The 21,670-nt window shown below is 41.6% G+C and overlaps 1 protein-coding gene across 3 annotated transcripts in view; it reads right to left on the minus strand.

The window, feature by feature from the left end:
• LOC111148497 (G-patch domain containing 2 like) overlaps positions 1–20,050 on the minus strand; it is a 52,575-nt gene extending 32,525 nt beyond the window's left edge. The window contains exons 1-3 of one of the 3 annotated variants that reach the window (XM_022505093.1): positions 20,002–20,050; positions 17,174–17,845; positions 1,989–2,053 (exon numbers count right to left, since the gene is read on the minus strand). In XM_022505093.1, the coding sequence (XP_022360801.1) occupies positions 1,989–2,053; positions 17,174–17,835 (727 nt within the window). In that variant the 5' untranslated portion in view covers positions 17,836–17,845; positions 20,002–20,050. The remainder of the gene's footprint in view (positions 1–1,988; positions 2,054–17,173; positions 17,846–20,001) is intronic. The other 2 variants (XM_022505095.1, XM_022505094.1) reach the window with 2 other exon arrangements.
• Between the last annotated feature and the right edge of the window lie 1,620 nt (positions 20,051–21,670).

The following is a 21,670-nucleotide window of genomic DNA, read 5'->3' on the forward strand; positions in this document are numbered from 1 at the left end:
GGATAAGAAACACTAAGTAGATACAAATATAGTTTAAATCCTGGAGACCAGCTGAGTTCAAGTTGGGCCAGCTGACGCACAGCCAACCCCTAGCCCCACAGCAAGAAATAAATGCGGTACACCACCACTGAAATTCTGGGGCTGTTAAACACTATTATCATGATAAAAACTTGCCTAATACACTCAATTATCCGCCTCCCTGCCTCCCTCCATCCCTCCCTCCCTCCATTCCTCTGCTAATGGCTCCTATTGCCCAAACCCAATAAGAAAATGAGAGCAAAAAGCCCCACCGATGCAGTCCATAAATATGCCCTGGAGGGAGAAAACGAAAACCGTGTCTCGGTGGATGAGCAACCATTCAAGAAAAGGTAAAGATGAGATTCCTGACAAAGACACCAGCGTAAACAAAGGCATGGAAGCACGAAATAAATAGCTTTGTGCTGAGAACTCCAAGCATCTAAGTATCATCAGAACCTGTGAAGTTGAAACAGAGAGGAAAGCTGGGGCTCTAGAATAACCTAAAATCTTCCATCAGAAACCGAGGATTCCTTACCAGTAGAAAGGTTTTCCAAAGGCCCAACACATAACCTGTCATAAAAAGGTCCACGCTTTCTTAAACTTCTGGATAATTATACATCATAATCTTCAAGAGACAAATTTTGAGTGGCGCCTGGGTGTCTCAGTTGGTTAAATATCTGCCTTCCACTCAGGTCATGATCCCCAGGGTCTGGGATGGAGCCCTGCGTCAAGCTCCCTGCTCAGGGGGGAGCCTGCTTTTCCCCTTCCTCCCTGCTCATGGCTCCTACTCTCTCGCTATCTCTGTCTCTCCTTCAAATAAATAAATAAATAAAAGAGAGACATTATACTTCACAGAGCAGTATAAAAGCAAAGAAAAAGCAGCATTTGTAATTCTGAATAGTATGCACTAATTCATTCATGGAAAGACAACCAGACTTCCTGGTATGAAACAAAAGAATCAAGACCTGAGCCACACCCCACCTGGGAGTACACACACACAGCCTCTAATGACATGGCTCCCTCAGAATCAGAAAGAGATAGAAAAGTACTCACAATAACCTCCATTATAGTAGGAAGCTCAGCAACTCCGTCCATGCCCATGACTCTTGAGGCACGAGTGAGATACCCGCCCTCATGATCTCTCTCCAAAATCAGAACTTGGATCCTGAGTGTTACAGTCCCAGGATTCCTTCAGTTACTAGGGAGCCTATCTGGAACAACCTGGACATGTAGTCATTGTGCTTCTGTTTTCAATCATTAAAGAAAAATCACTGGATCTCAGAGCTAAAAGGGACTTTAGACATCTATGAATCCCTTATTTAGATTAACAGAAACACAATCCAAAGGAGCTACATGAAATTATCATTGGTACACAATTAGCATAGTCCTAAGCAAATGCAGAGGATAAAACACAGTTTCAAATTACTGTGTAGGCTGTAAAGATAAGGGACTGGTAATTAACATACACCAGCCCTATTCACAGTGTTCTATGCTAAACTTAAGGAGTTTTAACATTAGAAAGAAGATGTGTTTTATAATATATTCATCTAGAACACTATGTTCATTTATAAATAAGGTTATAAAAATAAATTCTTTTATAAAAATAAGAATGTCTTAATAGCCAATAAAAGAGTACAATACAGAAGGATATTTTTTGGTTCTAATAAAATTAGCAACTTCCCAGAGTCCCATCCTTGACACTATATTCCCCTAATTAATGATTCTCAAAGTCTGAACTACCTGCATAAAAATCACTGCAGGTACTTAGAAAAATTCAGATTCTAGGGGCCAACTCCAGACCTATCTGATTTCTAGGAACTCAGGAATTTTAACAGGTGGCCTTTAAATGCTCTAAAGTTTGAGAACCACTGCCATAGACAACCACCATATTCTCAGTGAGTCACTCATCTAAGCATTACAATCTCCCCAGAAATACTGAACCAACATCCCAAAGCTAGGATCAAGATTACCTTGCCGTCCTTCATCGTTGGTAAACAGCCCTGTGTCACTGCTGCTACACACACTGCTGGTTTCACTGGAAAAAAAGAGTCAAACACAAGAGAACACATCAGCTCCTGTGAAAAACAAAGCAGTGCCCATTCTGGTTGTCAAATCTAACACTCCAAGTTTCCGTGATTTTACTCCAGTTCATTAGCCAATCACAAATGCAAATTTCGTAATTAAGCCACAGAAGGGAGCTTATTTTTCTGTAAAACAAATAAAAGGAAAACTCTATAACTTTTGCTTATTATTTCAAAGTACTTTATAAACATCTAAAGTCATTTTGTTAGGTTAGCATTAGAAAGTTATGTATTACGGTTCATAGACGTAATCTCAACCTGGCTAGGTATATCAAACAATACAAAGCTATCAACCCATTTTGTTTATAAATCCTGTCAACTATCAGTTTCAAATGAAGCTATCCAACTTTAAGACATCTAACATCTATCATGTTTTTCTCCCCATTTACACAGCAACTAACAAAAATCCATGAACAAGAAGAAAGTCAGTATGACCAAAGTTATGTTTTCTGGGTTTAATGTCTTCCTGATATGAAGTGGGTACAACAAAACTCATTTTCAAAACAGAAGGTTAAAAATAAAAATACAGGAGCGCATGGGTGGCTCAGTCGTTAAGCTGCTGCCTTTGGCTCAGGTCATGATCCCAGAGTCCTGGGATGGAGCCCTGCAACGGGATCCCTGCTCTGTGGGAAGCCTGCTTCTCTCTCTCCCCCTCCCTCTGCTTGTGTTCCCTCTCTTGCTGTGTCTCTGTCAAATAAATAAATAAAATCTTTAAAAAAATAAAAATATAAATATAAAAACAAACTCCATTTGAACCCACTGAAATAAAACTTTTGCCCTATAGAATTCTGTACAATTGGTTTCATTTCCTGAGCCATCACTAACAGCTGATTCTTGCCCCTTCTTTTGCCTAATCATCATTAAATTTGATCGATCTGGTTCAAGAAAAATTACTCTATTCTTTACATTATGAGCTGTTTTCTTGAGTGGGAGTGTTTCCTTCCAAGCTAGCCAATTTTTTTCACCTACTCTACAAGATGGAAGAAACCAAAGCAAGGAAGGAACATTCTCATCATATGGCATAAGGAATAGGCTTGGCAAAATCCCAGTCTACATTTCTGGATCAAAAATCTGAAAATATTTTGTATTTTGCAACATTTCCAAATATCTTGCCAAAACTAAATCCTTAAAATCCTGATTAAATTAAGTAGTAATGCTTTCCTCACTTAAGTTTATCTCTGAATAGATCCAAGAAATTTGCTGTAGCAAGAGCCAATAAAACATACTCAATTTCTTTAAAGGCTCTTTCGTTTTATTTTCTTCTGTACTTGTAGGTGGGAACTTCCTCAGGTGTCATTCTAAGAAATGGCTCACAAAACTATATGACTGGATTCTGATGGATTTCGAATCTTCAAAGAGCTCTGTAGTTAAATCCAGAAGATATGCCCTCTGAGTTCTGTACTCTTCCTACTTCTGAGTTCAAGGAACTGTGCCTGCTGAACGTAATGGTGTTATTTTTGTGCTTCTAGCAAATTCCTAAGAGTATCAGTGGTCTAACTCCCTTGAGTCCTACTCACATTCTCTCATATTACTACTTTTTTATCCTCATCTGGCCTCAAAGATAAAGCAAATTTGACATTTTTTAACTCCTCTTGAAAGTAGGGTTTAAAAAGCACGTTAGGCAATGGAACAGATACTCTAGCCCACCATCATGTCATGTACTTTACTAGTTAGCAGTATGACTAACCGAGATTTAGGGACCAGCAAACAGCCTCCACCTATTTTTGCATGAGCTGTGAGCTAAGAATGATTTTTAGAGTTTAAACGATTGGGGATTTAAAAAAAATCAAAAATCATTTTGTGACATGTGGGAATGGTATGAAATTCAAATTTCAGTGTCCATAAATAAAGTTTTATTGGAACACGGCCAGTTATTCATTTACATATCATCGATGGCTGTTTTCACACTACAACTACAAAGTTCAGTAGCTCCAACACAGAACATATCGCACACAAATCCCTAAAATATTTACTATCTGGTTCTCTACAGAGAAAGTTTGCTGATCCCTGCTCTACACATATTACAAATTCTACTCTTGAGTAGTTAGAATTAAAAAATTAAAACCGTTTTGCTTGATCACAAAATCTATCAGTTCTTTTCCCCATTCATTTCTAGCCACCTATATGTCCTACAAGATAATATTTCCTTGATCCTTTTCTGCATGGATTCCACTCTCTTGTTATTCTAAACAAAGGGACAAGCTCAAAGAAACCCGCTCGATCAAGAAAGGTGCTAGTGACCTAAAGCCTTTCTGTCGACTGCACATTTCCTATTTCTGTCAACAGCATTTAAGAAGACTCACTGTTTTTGAAAAAGCCTGGACTAACCTTGTCTAAGCTTTCCCACTTATAGTTAATTAGAGGAAAGGCAATGATGTCACAGAAATATCACCAGAATTTTAAGACTACGATCAAGGGAGACGGGTATTTTCTTCATAAAGAAACTAATTTGTCATGAAGAATGCTTATTACACAAAAGAATCACCAGTCTACTGACATCTGGAAAGGACTACTTCACAAATAGCATCCGCCAATTCTATTTGTTCTCTCAGAAGGACTTGCGTTGTGGAAATCTAATCATATTTAAGGAACTCTTAGCGTAATTTGATGAAAACAAAAGTCGAAACGTTGTGGTATGTCTGCACATAAACATTACGATACAGCAAGCAAAAATGTAGTGTTAGCCAGAAAGCAGAAGCAAGTATCTCCCCTTCCAAGATACAGGCCAACGCTGTCCAGTCCTGCAGACTTTATTCACTTCTGGCTCAGAGATCATGACTTCTTTGAAAAAAAAAAATAAGATTCATGGGACTTTAATGACGATCTGGTCAACTATAAATGTTAAGTTAGCTAATAAAGCATAATGTTTAATATTTTATTAAAACTAAGCTCCCTTCTTTCAATAAACACGAGTTTCTTTTTGCACCTTTGTAGTTCACAAGGTCAAAAAATAAAAGATGTCAGGATCCTACATTTTCCTATTCCAAAACCTTCAAATTTGTTTGTAACTTTTTTGTTATGAGCATTTTTACGAGGCAAGAAAAAAAAAGCTCTGCTCCTCATTTTTGTAAGAAAAAAGTATGATCCTACCTTTAGGGTCTACTCTACTGGTGGTACGCTGAGGCTTAGTGAGAAGACAGAAACTCAGCCTTTATTAATCTTCAGAAAAAGTAACTAGACAAAACCCACAAAGATAGCAGGTGTGAAATCTTGTCTTTTCCTAAAATGGTAGCAACTCATGGAGGCATCAATGCCTCCTGCCTTTGCCTTGGGAGCTGTTCTGTACTCCCTGTTCTCACATGATTCTAAATATAAAAGTTTGCATATAAAAAAAAATCTTCCTAGAATATCTCTAAAATTTCTAAAAATGTATTAACCCTGCAAACAATTTACACATCATTCAAAAAACTCAATCCTAAATTGGGGCAATAAGAAGTTTCTCACAGAAAAAGGAGGAAGAACCCCCATCTCCATTTCTCCTAAGCCTTCATTCATACACTCGGTAAGCATTTATTATTTACCATACAGCAGAAACTGCTCTACCCAGTACTAAAACTAACAAAGAAACATGTCAGTAACAACATACAGGTGTACATTTTATTAAAAACCAAGTCCAGGGGCGACTGGGTGGCTCAGCGGTTGAGTGTCTGCCTTTGGCTCAGGTCGTGATCCCAGGGTTCTGGGATCGAGACCCGCATCTGGCCCCCTGCTTGGCGGAGAGCCTGCTTCTCCCTCTCCTGCTCCTCCTGCTTGTGTTCCCTCTCTCACTGTATCTCTCTCTGTCAAATAAATACATAAAATCTTTAAAAAAAAGTTTTTTAATTAAAAATTAAATAAATAAAACCTAGTCCAGACTACGGAGGAGGCTGTGAAAACAGAGAAAGAAGAATGCTTTCCAGTGAATAATACTCTGCAAATAAGGGGTTGGGCAAGCCTACAATTTAACCTTAATGATACTGAGGCAACCAACCCATTTCAGAAGCCAGAAAACACCTCAAAAGCACTCTTCTGTGAGTAAAAGTAGTAATAATATATTACACTTCTGTATAGTGGTCTTCACTAAAAAATGTTCCCACAATTAATTCAGTAGCATAGCCACCATTTTAAATAAGAAACAAATAAAATTAAAGCCTGGGTTTTAGACCACCAATTGTGTTACCTAATTATTATAATATTGTCAGAAAAGCAACCAAACCACATCCAAATGAAATAACGGACGTGTAAAGAAAATCACCCTAACCTGCGGTTCCAGAGGCTTTCCTCTGCCAACATTTTATAACGAAAATTTCTGAACAGATGAGAAAGTTGAAAGAAGTTCCAGTTACCACTCACACCCCATCACATCTACTGTACATCACACACTGCAATTAACATTTTGCTTTTTCTGTTTTATCACACGTCTATGTATCTAACCTTCCCACCCCAGCATCTTTGTAATTCAACGCACTCTTGGTAGACCAGATGATTGGGCATGGCATCCACTCTCAGAGAAGTAGATTATCAAGGAATCAAGCTTAATAAAACACTACTGATACCTCTCATCAACTTGAAGAATTAATTCCAGGGTGAACACTCAGCTAAACACTGTACACCTTGGTATGAACGTTAAAATGTTTTCCAAGTTCTGAAAATGAAGTGCCTGCCCTGTTAAAGGGTATTTTTTCAAGTTAGCAAAAAAGCTTAGTTAAAAAGTTTCTAAAACTACAGTGTTTTTATTCTACAGAAGAGATCAGTGTTTTGGTCTTACTAAGTTCTCTAAATCTGAAATTCATGCTTGTTGGTAAAAGCAAAGTCAATGAAGTGAAACCCCATCTCAGCACCTAGAAACACCAGCAGTAACTTTTTTTTTTTTAAAGATTTTATTTATTTATTTGACAGACAGAGATCACAGGTAGGCAGAGAGGCAGGCAGAGAGAGGAAGGGAAGCAGGCTCCCTGCCGAGCAGAGAGCCCGATGTGGGGCTCGATCCCAGTACCCTGGGATCATGACCTGAGCCGAAGGCAGAGGCTTTAACCGGCTGAGCCACCCAGGCGCCCCAGTAACTCTTTAACTCAATTTTACTCCTTTCCTCCCACCCCCAACACTGCACCCACAGGATCATCCGGCACTGTCTGGAAAAATATTTTGTCAGGACTTGGGAGCAGGGGAGGGGGAGCTGGTATCCTACTGGCATCTGTCGGGTAGAGGCCAGGGATGCTGCTGAAGATCCTACAATCCACAGTCCACGGGACAGCCCTCACAACAAAATTATCTGGCTCGAAATGTCAGTCGTGTCAGTGTTAAGAATCCTCACCTATAGGGATGAACAAACTACAGGATGCAGTGGGCAGGGCATCATGTTAAAAGAAATACCACTTCAGAGGAGAGGAGGCTGTGCCCTTCGGTTGGATAAAACCAGCCTCCAGGGACAGAGGTCAACATCCCATTGTAGTAACAATGTCATTCTCTTGCCAGAGCTTCAATGAGTCTCGGGCCTCTGGATCCCATGGAATCATGAGAAGGTAGCTGGACCTTCAGGCCAACTGGTAAACTGAAACTACTCAAGTAGTACAGAGGACCCCTCCCTGCCTAGCCTGGGCAGAAAGAAGAGCATCTATAGGGAAAGCAAGAGATCCAGGCTGGGTAAGAGGGAAAGATCTCACTCATTCCAATGTCCCCGATGCCTAGCAGAGCACCCGGCACAAAACAGGCCTTCAGCAAATGTTACATAAATGGGGTGAACTCCTTCAGATCAACTCTGTTGCTTCCCTCGTATGGCCTTTGTGGCACATCCTTCAATCTCTAATCCTATTTCCTGCATGTAAAAAGTGGATGGGTTCTTTAGAGGATGTGATGACATGAGGCATGTGAACCTACTTTGTGAATTCTAGAGCATTATACAGAGGCAAAGAATGAAAGACTCAAAAGCTACATCTATGGTGCTAATTCTTTTATGTGCCCAATATTATTACTTTAGAGGCTAATAATAGTAATTTCCTGATAGTCTTTTTATTAAAATAGTAATCTCAATTCTATAGGACTCTCAATTATACTTCCATAAAGAAAAAAAAAATTGTATGGGACTCAAATCTATTTTCATTTTGAATGGAAAAATAAATGTGGCCTATGAAGTCTAGTATTTTCCCTGGGTTTCACTCAACAGAGGCAGACGCAGCTCTGAGCAGATTTCCAAACTACAAGTATCTCAAGCAGCAGTTTGGTACTTGAATTGAGTTTAAGAAAAGTATTAATATATTACTGTTAATTACTGAGACCAGTAATATCATGTACTGGGAGTTCTACTATAGGCCCAGCGAAGTACTGAGTGCTCCAGGCTCCATGTACAGTACGGTATATGCTTGGGCTTCCCTCTCCCTCTCCTTTGCCCCTACCCCCTGCACTCTCTTCCTCTCTAAAATAATCTTAAGCAAAAAGAAAAAAAAGAAAGAAAGAAAGAAAAAGAAAAAGCTCTCTCTCTTAATGCCGTATCTTGAATTTTTAAAAATATTCATTTTCAGTATACATATTTAAAACACAACAAAATATACTCTCAGTGATCTATATATACCCTTGCTTGCCCTTTGAGTTCCTGAATGTTCTTCCTTTGAAATCAAAGTCAAAAACATTCTCCCAAATTCCGGGGGAAATATTACTCTGAGAATACCATTCCTCAAACTAGCTTCATACTAAGGAAAAATTTTCAGAGGATGGGGAGACATCTATGGTAACAAGACTGTCAGATGATTCCCAATGATCCCAGTCACCTGGTATTTCCCAGCCTGGTTAGTCTGTACAACCAATAGCATAGGCAGAAGTAATGGCAGGTTACTTCTGAGATTAGGTTGTAAGAGACTGTGGCTTCCATCTTGGGCACTCAGCGAAGGCTGGCATGCTCTCACTCTCACTCTTCCGCTCAAAACATTCCCTCTAGGGAAAAGCCAACTACCACGTGTCTTGAGGACCCGGACAGTTCTGTGGAGAGGCCCACATGGAAAGGAACCGAGACTCTCAGTCCAACAGCTTATAAAGAATTGAAATCTGCCAACAGCTCTATGAGCTTTAAGTGGATTCTTTGGCCCCAGTTGTGCCTTGAAACAAATGTAGCCAGGGCCAACAATCTGCAGCAATATGAAAGAGTCTGAACCTGAACCACCAGCTATGCTGCTCCCAGATACCTGACTTCAGGAACCGGAAATGTTTGTTGCTTAAAGCTACTAAATTGTAGGGCAGCTTTTTTCTGCATCAGTAAGTAATACAGCATTTTCATGAATCTTTTTTGAAAGTAATTCCCTGCTTCTGAGCCCTAACTAGAAGCTTCTAGTCTCAATAAAACCAATCTCTCAGGGGGCACCTGGGTGGCTCAGTGGGTTAAACCCCTGCCTTCAGCCCAGGTCATGATCCCAAGGTCCTAGGATAGAGCCCTGCATCAGGGCTCTCTGCTGGCTGGGGAGCCTGCTTCCCCCCCCCCCCTCTGCCTGCCTCTCTGCCTACTTGTGATCTCTTTCTCTGTCAAATAAATAAATAAAATCTTCAAAATAAAGTAAAAAAAAAAATCTCTCAGAATTCTCATAATTGGGAGGAAAAAACACAGTTTGTTCTCTGACCTGACGGCTTGCTGGTCTTTCATATTCCTAATCACAGAGAACTACAAATTTGGAATTGAATGTGAGTAGTTTATACCTGTCTCAATTAAAATAAAGAGGTACAGAATTAATTTATCACCTATAATCAAAAAGTTGGTATCAGTAAGTTAATACCTGGATTTCTCACCCATTGATTTTTTTTTTTTTTTTTTTAAGTAGCCCAAAAAAATCTTTGCTCAATTTTTTTCCTGGGTCAAGGTGGTAAACTTATAACCATATATAATCAGACTTCAGAGTCCTAAAGTAAGTATGACTGAGGGGGAGGTTTTTCAGAGAAACATCTCACATCAACTGTAAAATTAGTCTCACAATAGGTTTTAAGAATGTATAATGAAGGAGCTTGTTTTTCGGTTTCATTTGGAGGGAGGACACCATGCTAGAAAAACACCTCACTGGGCTCACGGGCTCATTAATGCGGCCCCTGCCCCAGGTATACGTTGTAAAGGTAATGATTTTCCTCAGGACTATGCCTCAGTTATTGCACTGGGGACCGTGCCTTAGAGAAACCCACCCATCCTTTAAGGACTTACCTTTTCTTAGAGCTAAGAGATTCATCTTCAGTTAGATGAAATGTCTTTTCAGAGTCAATTTTTACAGCGCATATATTCTGAGACCTGAATGTCTGAAAATGTCTTTCTGCTGCCTTTGCATATGAAATCTATCTAAGCTGTATGTAAAATTCAGGGAGGAGTGGGGAGAGCAACCTTACCCCCAGTGGAAATTCTAAAGGCAACTGTAGCCCCTCACATTTAGTGCAGCAGGGATAAATGCTGGTGTTGCTCTCATCCCTTTTAAAATTATTCTTTCTATCTGTTCTGCCCCCACCACCAACGCAGAATGCAAAATTTTGCCAGGATACGTCTAGGTAGATGGGGTTTTTTTCATTTGTTTTTCCCTTTTAATCTTTACACTTAATTTTTTCAACTCAGGAACACTTTTTCTCTTTAGTTGTATTTTAAAAATCATTATTCTATTCCAATGCTTCAGTTTCTTCCTGTGGAATATTTACTCACAGACCGGGCCTCTATCCTTTGTCCTCCAGATAGATCAACTTTTCTCTCACTTTTACCTCCTCTCTCTGCATTTTGGGAGGGCTTCCAAAGTTTTCCACATCAAATCGATTTTCAGCAAAATGAACTGTCTTTTTTTTTTTATTTTAAATTTATTTTTTTTAATTAACATATATTATTTGCCCCAGGGGTACAGGTCTGTGAATCGTCAGCCTTACACATGGAATTGTCCTGTTTTAACACTGCAATTACATTTCAAATTTCCCTACAATTCTCTTCCCATACTACTGGTTTTTCAAATAGCCACCTTGTCCTTATGATGTACTGCTCCTGTTTCAAAGTGAAATAAGTCATTCAAAGACAAATATCATATGATTTCACTCGTATGTGGAATTTGAGAAACCGAAGAGATGAAACACAGGGAAGGTGGGGGAGGGAGGCAAACCATAAGAAACTCATAACTATAAAGAACAAACTGAGGGTTGCTGGAGGGGAGGTGGGTAGGAAGTGGGCTAAATAGTGATGGGGATTAAGGAGGGCACTTGTGATGGACACTAGGTGTTACATGTAAGTGATGAGTCACTTCCTAAAACCAGTATTACACTTTATGTTAACTAGAATTTAAACAAAAACTTTAGAATAGAGGCACCTAGGTATGGCTCAGTGGGCTAAAGCCTCTGCCTTCAGCTCAGGTTATTGTCTCAGGGTTCTGGGACCGATGGGCCTTGCATCTGGCTCTCTGCTCAGCAGGGAGCCTACTCCCCCCACCCCACCCCACCCCCCCGCCGCCTGCCTCTCCACCTACTTGTGATCTCTGTCTGTCAAATAAATAAAATCCTAAAAATAAAACAACAAAAAACTTTAAAACCAACCAACAAAAAACCAACCAAATAAAAAAGTGACTACGTCTTCATGCATCCTAAAGAAGATTTTCTAAAATGTTCTTCTGGTTTCCACTGGCAATCATTTTCGAAGATGTGTTTTTCCTCTAAACTTTGAGAATGATGTTCCTTTTCCCTTATTCTGCAGAACTTGCTCAAAGGACTCTTCTTGAGAACTGGTTTACCTAAAATCTGGTTATTTGTGAATAGAAAGGGTGTGTAAATTACCCCTGGTCCCACTCTCTATTCCCCTGGACACGGGAAACATGTTCTTCTCACACTACAGCTGGCCAAGACAATGTGCAGAGGCGCTGGCCAAGTGCCCCATGTCATTGGTAGGCTTTTCTCTCATATAGCTATGTTGGACTAAGACAGGATCTTCTTCTAACTCTCAAGGGTCTGAAATATATAAAGGTACATAAAACATTACAATTTCTAGAATGCACCACTAAGTGATTTTTTTCTTCTCTGCCCATGCCAACAGTAAACTTTATTCTTGGAGAATCTATTTCCTAGGATTCAATTTGTTGTGACCGCCTCCTACCCCAAACAGAAACGCACACACAGAAAACACTAATTCCCTATCCAAGTGTATTCTGGGAGTTAGAGCCTCCAAATGAAGATGGAAAGATACCAACTGGGAAGTACAGTAGTTCCCCCTTATCCACAGCAGCCACTTCAACACCCCCAGTGGATGCCTGAAACTGTAGTTAACCCTCCATATGCCATGTTTGTTCCTACACATAAATCTGTGACTGTTTTATTTATAAATTAAGCACAGTAAAAGATAAGCAATAACCAATAATAAAACAGCATAACGTAGCATAATGAAAGTTTTATGAATGTAGTCTCTTTCTCTCAAAATACCTTATGATTCTCACTCTTCTTCCAAGGATCATGCGAGAGGATAAAATGGCTACGTCACGAGCTGAAGTGAGGTGAATAACGCAGGCTCTGTGAGGTAGTGTTAGGCTACTACGACTACTTCTGACGACAGGGCAGGGCTTCCAGACCGCACCAGACTGCACTTGCCTACGGGTAACTCAAACCACAGAAAGAAACTGTGAGTGAGGGGGGACTCCCGGAGGATCGAACACCACTCTGGCTCAAACTGCAGCTGCCTGATTTTCTGACTGAAATGGACCTTGCATTTGTGAACAAAGGTCTGATTACAGAGAAAGGAGGAAGGCTCTCGCTCCCTGCCTTCAGCGTCAGCTCGGCACTGCTGATGTGGGCTTCCAACCTCACATGTAGCAGCCTTGTGGTTTGAGGAAATCTTGGCAAGAGCCAACTCTAAGTGCTAGGTCCTGGTGATGCGAGTTTACGTGTTTTACGTCTTTGTAAGTATTTTGGTGGGCAGCTGATCCTGCCTATCCGATGCTTTTTCTTTACATTTTTATTTTTTAAAGATTATTTATTTATTTATTTGACAGACAGAGATCACAAGTAGGCAGAGAGGCAGGCAGAGAGAGCGGGGGAAGCAGGCTCTGCTGAGCAGAGAGCCCGATGCAGGGCTCTATCCCAGGACCCTGGGATCATGACCAGAGCCGAAGGCAGAGGCTTTAACGCACTGAGCCACCCAGGCACCCCAGATGCTTTTTAAAGTATGAAGTTACAATGATGCCCTGGAACGGGGCTATGACTGAAAAGAATGACAGAAAGATCATACAGCACAACCTCTACCAACTCTACACTAACTCAGCACATGGTCCCCAAGGCCCAGGCTTGAACCCCTTCAGTGACCTAGAACTCACTACCCCGTCAAACAATTCATTTCATTTTTAGAGTTCAAATTTTTCGGAATGTTACTGAGGCAACACTGAACCCTCTGTACTTTGAGTCCTACCACCGTCCTCTAGAGTCACACAAAATAATCCGAACACATTCCTTTCTTTCTAGGGACAGATCTTCAAATACAGTGGTATCAAATCCACCTCCCAAGCTGTCTTTCTTAACTGTTCCTAAGGATCTACTAGCAGAACTTTGAGTACATCTACATAAGCACACCATGCTGGCTATTCAATATTCCCAAATCCAAAAGCGCCATCTGCAACAATGGTACGCGTACTCTTGGTCAGCATCCCCAGTTATGGAACAGAAAACAGAACAACCTCAACCTACCACATATATTCTTTCCCACAGTTCCAGTGGCCCCTGATTAATGACCTCCACTTGCAAAGGAGGCTACTTACCTTAACCATGAAATAATGAATACTATTGATCCAACAAGCTACTGCTATAGAGAGTTACTGATCACCCAATCTTTGGTTAAAATGGTCCTCATTTAGCAATTTCACTGTCACAAACACCGGGAGCAAAGCATGCTCATAATTAAAGAGTTTGGGGGAGTTAAAGTGAAAGGTGATGGACAGAGATCTCAGCTTTCTCCCATTTATTCTTGCTTCTGAGCTATTGTTTGTGTCAGAAGGGATATTGATTTTCTATAAAAATAAGAAAACAAGAGGCACCAAGGGGCTGCAGAAGGTCAGCCTGGGCTGGAGAAGGAGGGGGGAGGTTTAGCACTCTATCTCTGTCACTTGCCTTCCAAGAGAAAGGAATATTTTCTTTCCTGTGAGATCGGCCTCTAATACATCACCTTAGAAAGGCTCCAGACTGAGACTTCAGGCCAACACCAAACTGATTCACTTAGAACAGAACAGAAACTAAACTATATTCAAGGGGAACAAACAAATGTGTTAGTGAAAAACAGAGCAAAATCAGGCTATGAATCACCTAATGGCTGCTACATAGACAATATGAATAAGGACAGTAGAAAGTAATTGCACAAAAGAACCGCTCCATTTTAGAATGGAACACACATACAAAGGAAAATATTAAAATAACCGATCTTTTTGCAGGCACAAAATACTACTACCTCATAACCACTTTCAGTTCCTCAGAATCCCTGAGGGATTGGTTGGTGCAGAATTGAAGGAAGAACAGAAAAAAAGAAGTAAAAAGAATTACTGGTCAAGTTTAAAGCTATTCCATGGTTAATTAATAAAGTGAGTTTAAGGAAATTAGAAATAAAGTTCTCTGGTTGAGACATACATTTTCAAACCTAAAACTTGTGACATACACTTTTTTAAAAGAACAAGGCTAGGTTAAACTTAATGATCACCTTCATCCTAATAATTCTACAAGTTTGAATCATACAGGCTGACAATCCTCAATACGACTGATAAAAAGTAAAGTTCTAGGGGCACGTGGGTGACTCAGTTGGTTGAACATCTGCCTTCGGCTCAGGCCATGAACCTGGAGTTCAGAATCAAGCCCGTCTCAGGCTCCCTGCTCAGTGGGGAGTCTGCTTCTCCCTCTGCCCTTCACCCGGCTCCTGTTCTCTTTCTCTCAAATAAATAAAAAATCTTTAGACAATAATAATAATTGAGGGAGAAGATTTTAGTTCCATCTTACTTGAGAGACTGAATATAATTTGCAGTCTCCTCTCTTTCTCCACAGGGTAGATTTTTGGGGGGAAATACAAAGCACTTCTGCTCATAACTACAGATGAATCAACGTAAGGCATATACTTAAGACTCACAAACAATGAGATTCTAAAGAAGTTTTCTCATTTTCGGTCTGCTACTACTCCACCTATTATTCCCTCATAGCTACAAGGCCTTGGGCATCCATGTTATTAAAGAACTCTGATGTCATGGACCAGGCAAATAGCACAAATGGCGGGGTGGGGGGACGACACAAGATCTTCTCGATTTAGAAAAGAATAAGAATTTCGTAAGAACTGCTGCCTGCTTCCACTTATCCAGGCTCTCATATAACCAGACTGTTTATTATTACAACCTGACTATAACATGCAATAGATGTGTCTGGGGTAAGAAGGAACTGGAAGGACTGAAGGCCTCACTGCTAGATTACAGACTCCGTATCTGGAACCATTCTCGGACTATTAAGAGCAGACAGAGTTAACAGTCTCTCACCTACAATTATGTCATAATTTAACAAGAAATTCTGGGGAAAAAATATATACAAGCTATCATCGCAAAAAACAATTTTTAAAAATCACTATTCTCAACAGTAAATTATTTGGCATATAGGTTTGATACTGAAACAAACTTAAATGCCTCAATCAAGGGTTTTGATATTGTGAAAAGCTGTAAGTTGACTAAACATTTATTTGATTAAAAATAACAACAAAAAAAACCTTTATAACCCAAAATCATACATATAAATTGGGCAAATAAGTCTGAGGAGATACAGTAAAGGAAAATTAGGAAGCCAAATTATAAGCCTATCTGGTTGTGCAGACTGGCAAATATAAAGTTAGTCAGAAAAATTGTTAAAGCTGGATTAAAAATCACCCATGAAAGGTACAGGGATAAACGCCTAAGCAGCTTTCCCTATTACTGACATAGCTTCACCTCATAGGTCCTAAGATTTATGTCTTTGTTTTTCAGACAAACTTCAATAGGAAAGTCCTAAGAAAAGCCACATATTCTAAGCTAAGCTGAGATGGAAAAAGAGCCATGGGAAAGGGACACTAAAGGGGCAGCAAAACATGGTGGTTAAGTATGAACTTTGGAATCAGGTTCAATTCCCAGTTTTGCCACTGGGTGACCTTGGGCAAATTATCTAAATGCTACTAATTTCCATCTCCTCTTCTGCAAAATACAAATGGCGGTGCCTACCACACAGTGGAGTCCTGAACATTCGATTGGGACTACCAACCCACTAGGAAGCCCCCATAAAGCCATTTGATTTGACGCTATGAAGGGGATAGGAACAATGTAGGGATATCAAATCCCAGGTAAAGCACGGGGTGGTCCCTCACCACCATGAACTGCACCATCCAAAACACCAACAGCATCTTCCTTGAGAAATGGTATCACACAATGATATTAAGAGTAATATTAAAGTATCAAGGTGGGGATTCCTAGGACTACCCGAGATATAAAAAACAAAGTCACCAAAAACTGCACTGCCATTTTAAACATGCACCCAAAAGACCCAAATGTTTCTGGCCCAGTGTCATCTAGTATAAGACTAATGGGATTTGGTACTGTTATTTTCAAAGCCCACTATGTGTTCAGACTACATGAATGTCAGCCGTAAAAATCAAGCTCCACAGAGTCAAACTGGAAGGAGCAGACAACAGAATTCTAGCCCAGTACCTAAAGCCAGGACTCTTGATGGGGAAAGGCAGCTTACCAGGAACATACACGAACTCCACGTGCCTGGCACCAACATTTTCTCGCGTACACAAACACGCCCCAGCCTCTGCTGAGACCCTCATTCTACCAACATCTACGTGTGATCTCCGTGGCATAAGCAGCAGCTTCTAAAATACAATTCATGGCTTCGCATGTGAAGTACACATTTTAAACCATTTTTAGAAACAAATGTGTTTGTTTATATACAGCCTTCTTGACAGAGGGAAACAGAATCATGAATGTACTGTAAAAAGCTAGAGATAAACCCTAGCTGCCTGCTTAAGGGAGGGCTACAAAGTCAACAGCACGGTGGCTGGTTTGGAAAGAAAGCTGAACTCATCAACACTTGGGGTAAAAATAGCCAGGAAAATCTCTGAGTAAGGGAGAGCTCACCATTCTGACATGTTCTCATCAGAGCCCTGTTTTTGTTCATCTGCTTCACACTCCATCCTTTCTTTCCTTCCTGTTTTGCTTAGGAAAGTCCTATTTTCTGCTGATTCACACAACCCATGACCAGAGGAGGCCCAGGGAGCATTCTCCTTCCAGCGGGACAGACGCTGCTTCTTAGCCGACTTGAACCTGCAGCCTCTCTCATAGCTCCAATCTGACACCTTGAGCTTCTGCTGAAGGCTGGCAGCCACCTCCGAGGTCACTCGCTTCACCTTCCGCCGGCGCCGGAGTGGTCGACACGGTGCATTTTCAGTAAAGGAGTCAGACTCGTGCCAAGAGTGCTGCTTACTCTTAACAATGGCATTGAGAGCTGGGTGCCGCTTGGCTACCATTGTGTCATCGGAGTCACTAAAATTGGCAACAGGGGCCATTTCTCGACAGTCCTTGATGGCTTCATCAAGACTCGACTCGGAGGCCTCGCTGTAGCAGCAGGTATGTTCCGCCAGGTGAGTGAAGTCGGAACGGCGCTTCCGGCCTCTCCTTTTGCGAAGCTGCCGCCTCTGCAGCCGGGGGCTCAGGGCCATCTCCTCCCACAGCTCACCAAGCTTATTCTGCTCCGATGTCTGCTCTAAGGCTGACGCTAAGTCATGTACCAGCTCATCCATGAGGCCACATCTGCCGAAAGAAGGTTCAGAAAAAGAAAAAGAAAACCTGAATAGGATTCTGTTGTTTAGAGTAATTTTATAAAATAGATCATGGCACTGCAGGGTCCACCCCATCTACAGAAAATAGTCACCTTTCATCTGGCTACACTTAAGACTCTGTTCCTACCATCCATGCACCTTTAAGACACTAAAAATAGAGGTGTTTACCCTTGTTAGGTACCTCAAGTCAACATGTTTTTAAAGCACAAAAAAAATATATCACTCACCAGATCACAACTAGGATATTAGCAAAAATGAGCAAACCCAGGTATATAAATTTTTCCTCTCCTTTTCCCCAATTAAACTTGTCAATAAATTATCTGATGATCAAATCCAAAAGATTAGAGAAAGTCTCATTAGACAGAAGCAGAAAAACACACAATTTCAAAACCATGGATAAAGAATTGTTCCATGGGCTAGGGTCACTTATGGAAGGGAGGAGAAGGACAACTTAGTGACACACTTTAAGGACCACTGCTTGCAGTTTCGGTGACCCAAGAAATTGTGGTGACCAGATGTGTACCCTGAATGGAAAAAAGACACTAAGTCTGCCCCCACTCTGGTCCCAACTACCACCTGGAAGCCAGCAGGGAAAGGATTTTATCGGGCATGTCATATCTTTTTTAACAATTAGCAGCTTCTAAGGTCTTCTCCCATCCTTCAGAAAATTAAGTGATCATAATTATGTGCTTTAGTACCAATCACAAAAAAGCAGGATGTAACTGACGCTGAAATGACAGGGATAGATGGAGTCTATGATTTGGAGCTAACCGCTTTCTACATTTTTCTATTCATTCCTGTCAAACCCTCATACTTCAGGGGTCACTTCAGAGGCAAACCTTCCAAGGGATGAGAGCAGTACAAGCAATTTTCAAAACGCCCTTTCAAAGGGAAATGTCTAATATAATTTGTACAACACCTTATTAAATACATATTCATTTAGTATCTTTTCCCTAGCCCTGGTTAAGCCCAAAGTATTTCAAGTCCATAATCAGAATTTAAAACTGTGTGGCACCACTCTCAGACCCTATTTCCACTCATGCAGTTTACATTTGCAAAGGACTTTCTAAAACCTATTTTCAGGCTGTCCCTATGCCAATGAATTCAAAGGCAAGAAAACAGTAGGCTGGCTTATCTACCACATGGGTGGGAGCAACGGGGACATCTAGTTCCACAACCACCAAACAAACAAAACGTCTCCAGGTGTCAAAAGCCACAGAACATAAAATGACCACGTCCTTTCAAGCAATACGAAGTAGTTTAAAACGCCCTGACTGGGGTCTGGGAGACAACTGCCCTTAAGACCAAAACATGTGGGGACAGCACGTCTAAACCTACTTCCTTATTAAAGAACTACTGCTTTTAAGACTCAGGCAGAACTGTACACTTTAACGTGGAGCAAAGTTACAGAACTTGCAGCTGTTTGTGCAGAACCCTTTCCTATCTAAGGGAATGCAATTCGAACAGCTGGTGACAGAACCCTGAGCTCCCCACACCTTCAGTCTCGGGTGCACGCTCCAAGAGGAACCCCTTGTCCAGCAAGCACTCGAGGAGGGGAAAGGTAAGTCACGCAAAGAAAAGAAGCCGAAAGGCAGCCGCACGGCTGGCTGAAGCGAAAGACCGGGTTGCGAGGAGCGGGGGAGGAGGCAGGCGGCAGGAAGCAACTTCTCCTGTGGGCTCACCGGGGCAGGGGGTCAGCCCTTCCCGGGCAGAACTGCAAAAAAAGGAAGTCCTGGCGACTAAGAACCCTCCGTAATCAGGGGTCGCAACATGGCCACATATGTGAGAAGGAGCTTGTTTGGAAGGACTCTCCCCCACGCCCCGGCCCGCCCCTGAACACTAGAACGAACACGGCTCGGGACACCAAGCCCTCACGCTGTCGCCTGCCCAAAAGAGTCAGAAAGAAGAAAGGAGAAGAGGTGACTGTCGCCCCGGAGACGCCCGAACCTCGTTCCCCGGGATGGGGTCGATGGGCCCTGAAAAACAAGGCCCAGCCACCCTCGCCCCTCCCGCCAACCTCCGCAGCCCCGTGGCGGCCATGGCCCCTAGGCCTCAGCCGGGAACCCCGATCCCCGCTGGCGCCGGCCCCCTGGACCCCGACCCTCTCAACCCACTCCTCCCCCTCACCAGCTGCCGCAGCCACCTCCAATGGCCGCCGCTTTTGGGGCCGAGTCTCCCCGCCGGGGTTTCCCTTTCTGACCTCATTTCCGGTCCGGGCCGGAGGGGTGGGGCAGTGGTGGAGGGGGAGGGGCTGGCTACTCGAGAAGGCCCGCCCCTGCCCAGCGCTTCCGGTCCGTGGCCACGCCCACTTCCGTCCCACGGAAGGCGGGGCCTTGGAGAAGCCGGAACAGGGACTGTGGGGCCCCGGGGGGCGGTGGTTAAGGGCGGGAGGGGTAAAGGATGAGGTCCACATCTGGGGCGGGACACTCCTCCCCAGGCTGGCTTCATCTGCCTCGGAGACGCCAAGAAATTGGGCACTAGGGAGGGACTTCGGCCTCTCCCTTGTTTGCTGACCTACTTTATAAAGGGTGTGTGAAATGGAGGGGAAATGGATCCTCATTCTTGACTGAGAGTTGGCACAACTATTAGCCTGGTACCTTTGTAGTGAATTACTCAGTCTTACAAATACAAATGCCTTGAGCAACAAAACAAAGTACTATGGGATTATAACTCTAAGTATAAAATCAATTCCCATGCATCTATACTGACATAAACTAATGAATACAGACATGAGTAAAGTAATAAACGGGGAAAAGGAGATAAATCTCTGGTGCAGAAAAATTCCAAAGACTTTATGTAGATAATTCACCCTGAAGTATAACTCCCAACTATTTGAATGTGGGCTGTGTGTAATGACTTCCTTCTAAAGAGCACAGTATGGAAAGAGGGGAAGTGAGTATAGTGGAGACACTCGGCAAGTACTACCTCCGCCAGGTGATCAGGGTTAACATGAACAGTGATAAATCACATTGATCCTGTGTAGACTAGCTATGATACAATGAAAGTGGCATTTTACCTCTTTGATATTTTCCTTCCAAATCCCATACACCCAATCTAATCCAGAGAAATAAATCAGACAACCCCCAAATGAGGGACGTTCTACAGAATGCTTGACCAGTATTCCTCAAAACTGTTAAGGGCAAAAAATTCAAGGAATGTCTGAGAAATTGTCACAGCCAAGAGGAAGCTTAAGGAAATGTGACAACTAAATGTAGTGTAGTGTCCTAGTTGGCAGACTGAAACAGAAAAAGGATATTAAGTAAAAACTAAAGGAACTTGGATAAACTATGGAAGTCAGTTAATAATAATGTCTCAATGTTGGTTCATTAATTGTGACAAATGTTCTATATATTAACGTAAGAAGTTAATAATGGGGAAACTGAGTACAGGATATACAAGAACTGCCTGTAGTACCTTTGTAATTTTTCTGCATACCTAACACTAGTCTAAAATAAAAAGGTTATTTTTTTCAAATGCACATACCTTTGACCCAGAAATTCTGCCTCTGAGGAATTTTATTCTGAAGAAAAACTGGAAATTGGCACAAAAATTTTAAATTGTGGAGAGAGGGATGAGAAGACTAGAAAGAAAAATCCTACAACAGGGATTAGTTATCTAAATTATGGTACATCTATGGGGTGGAATAACTGTATCCTTTTAAAGTTGATGTGGAAGAATAATGAATGAAAAGTCATCAGTTTCTGGTTGTGTACATTCCTGTATGACTGTGTTACTCCAATAAAAAGTTTATTCTAAAAAAAATAGAGTATGGTGTATTCATTTATACAGGAAATTA

Source organism: Enhydra lutris, unplaced genomic scaffold (assembly GCF_002288905.1).
Source record: "Enhydra lutris kenyoni isolate GAN:26980312 unplaced genomic scaffold, ASM228890v2 scaffoldscaffold20, whole genome shotgun sequence".
In the NCBI taxonomy this organism is placed as follows: Eukaryota; Metazoa; Chordata; class Mammalia; order Carnivora; family Mustelidae; genus Enhydra; species Enhydra lutris.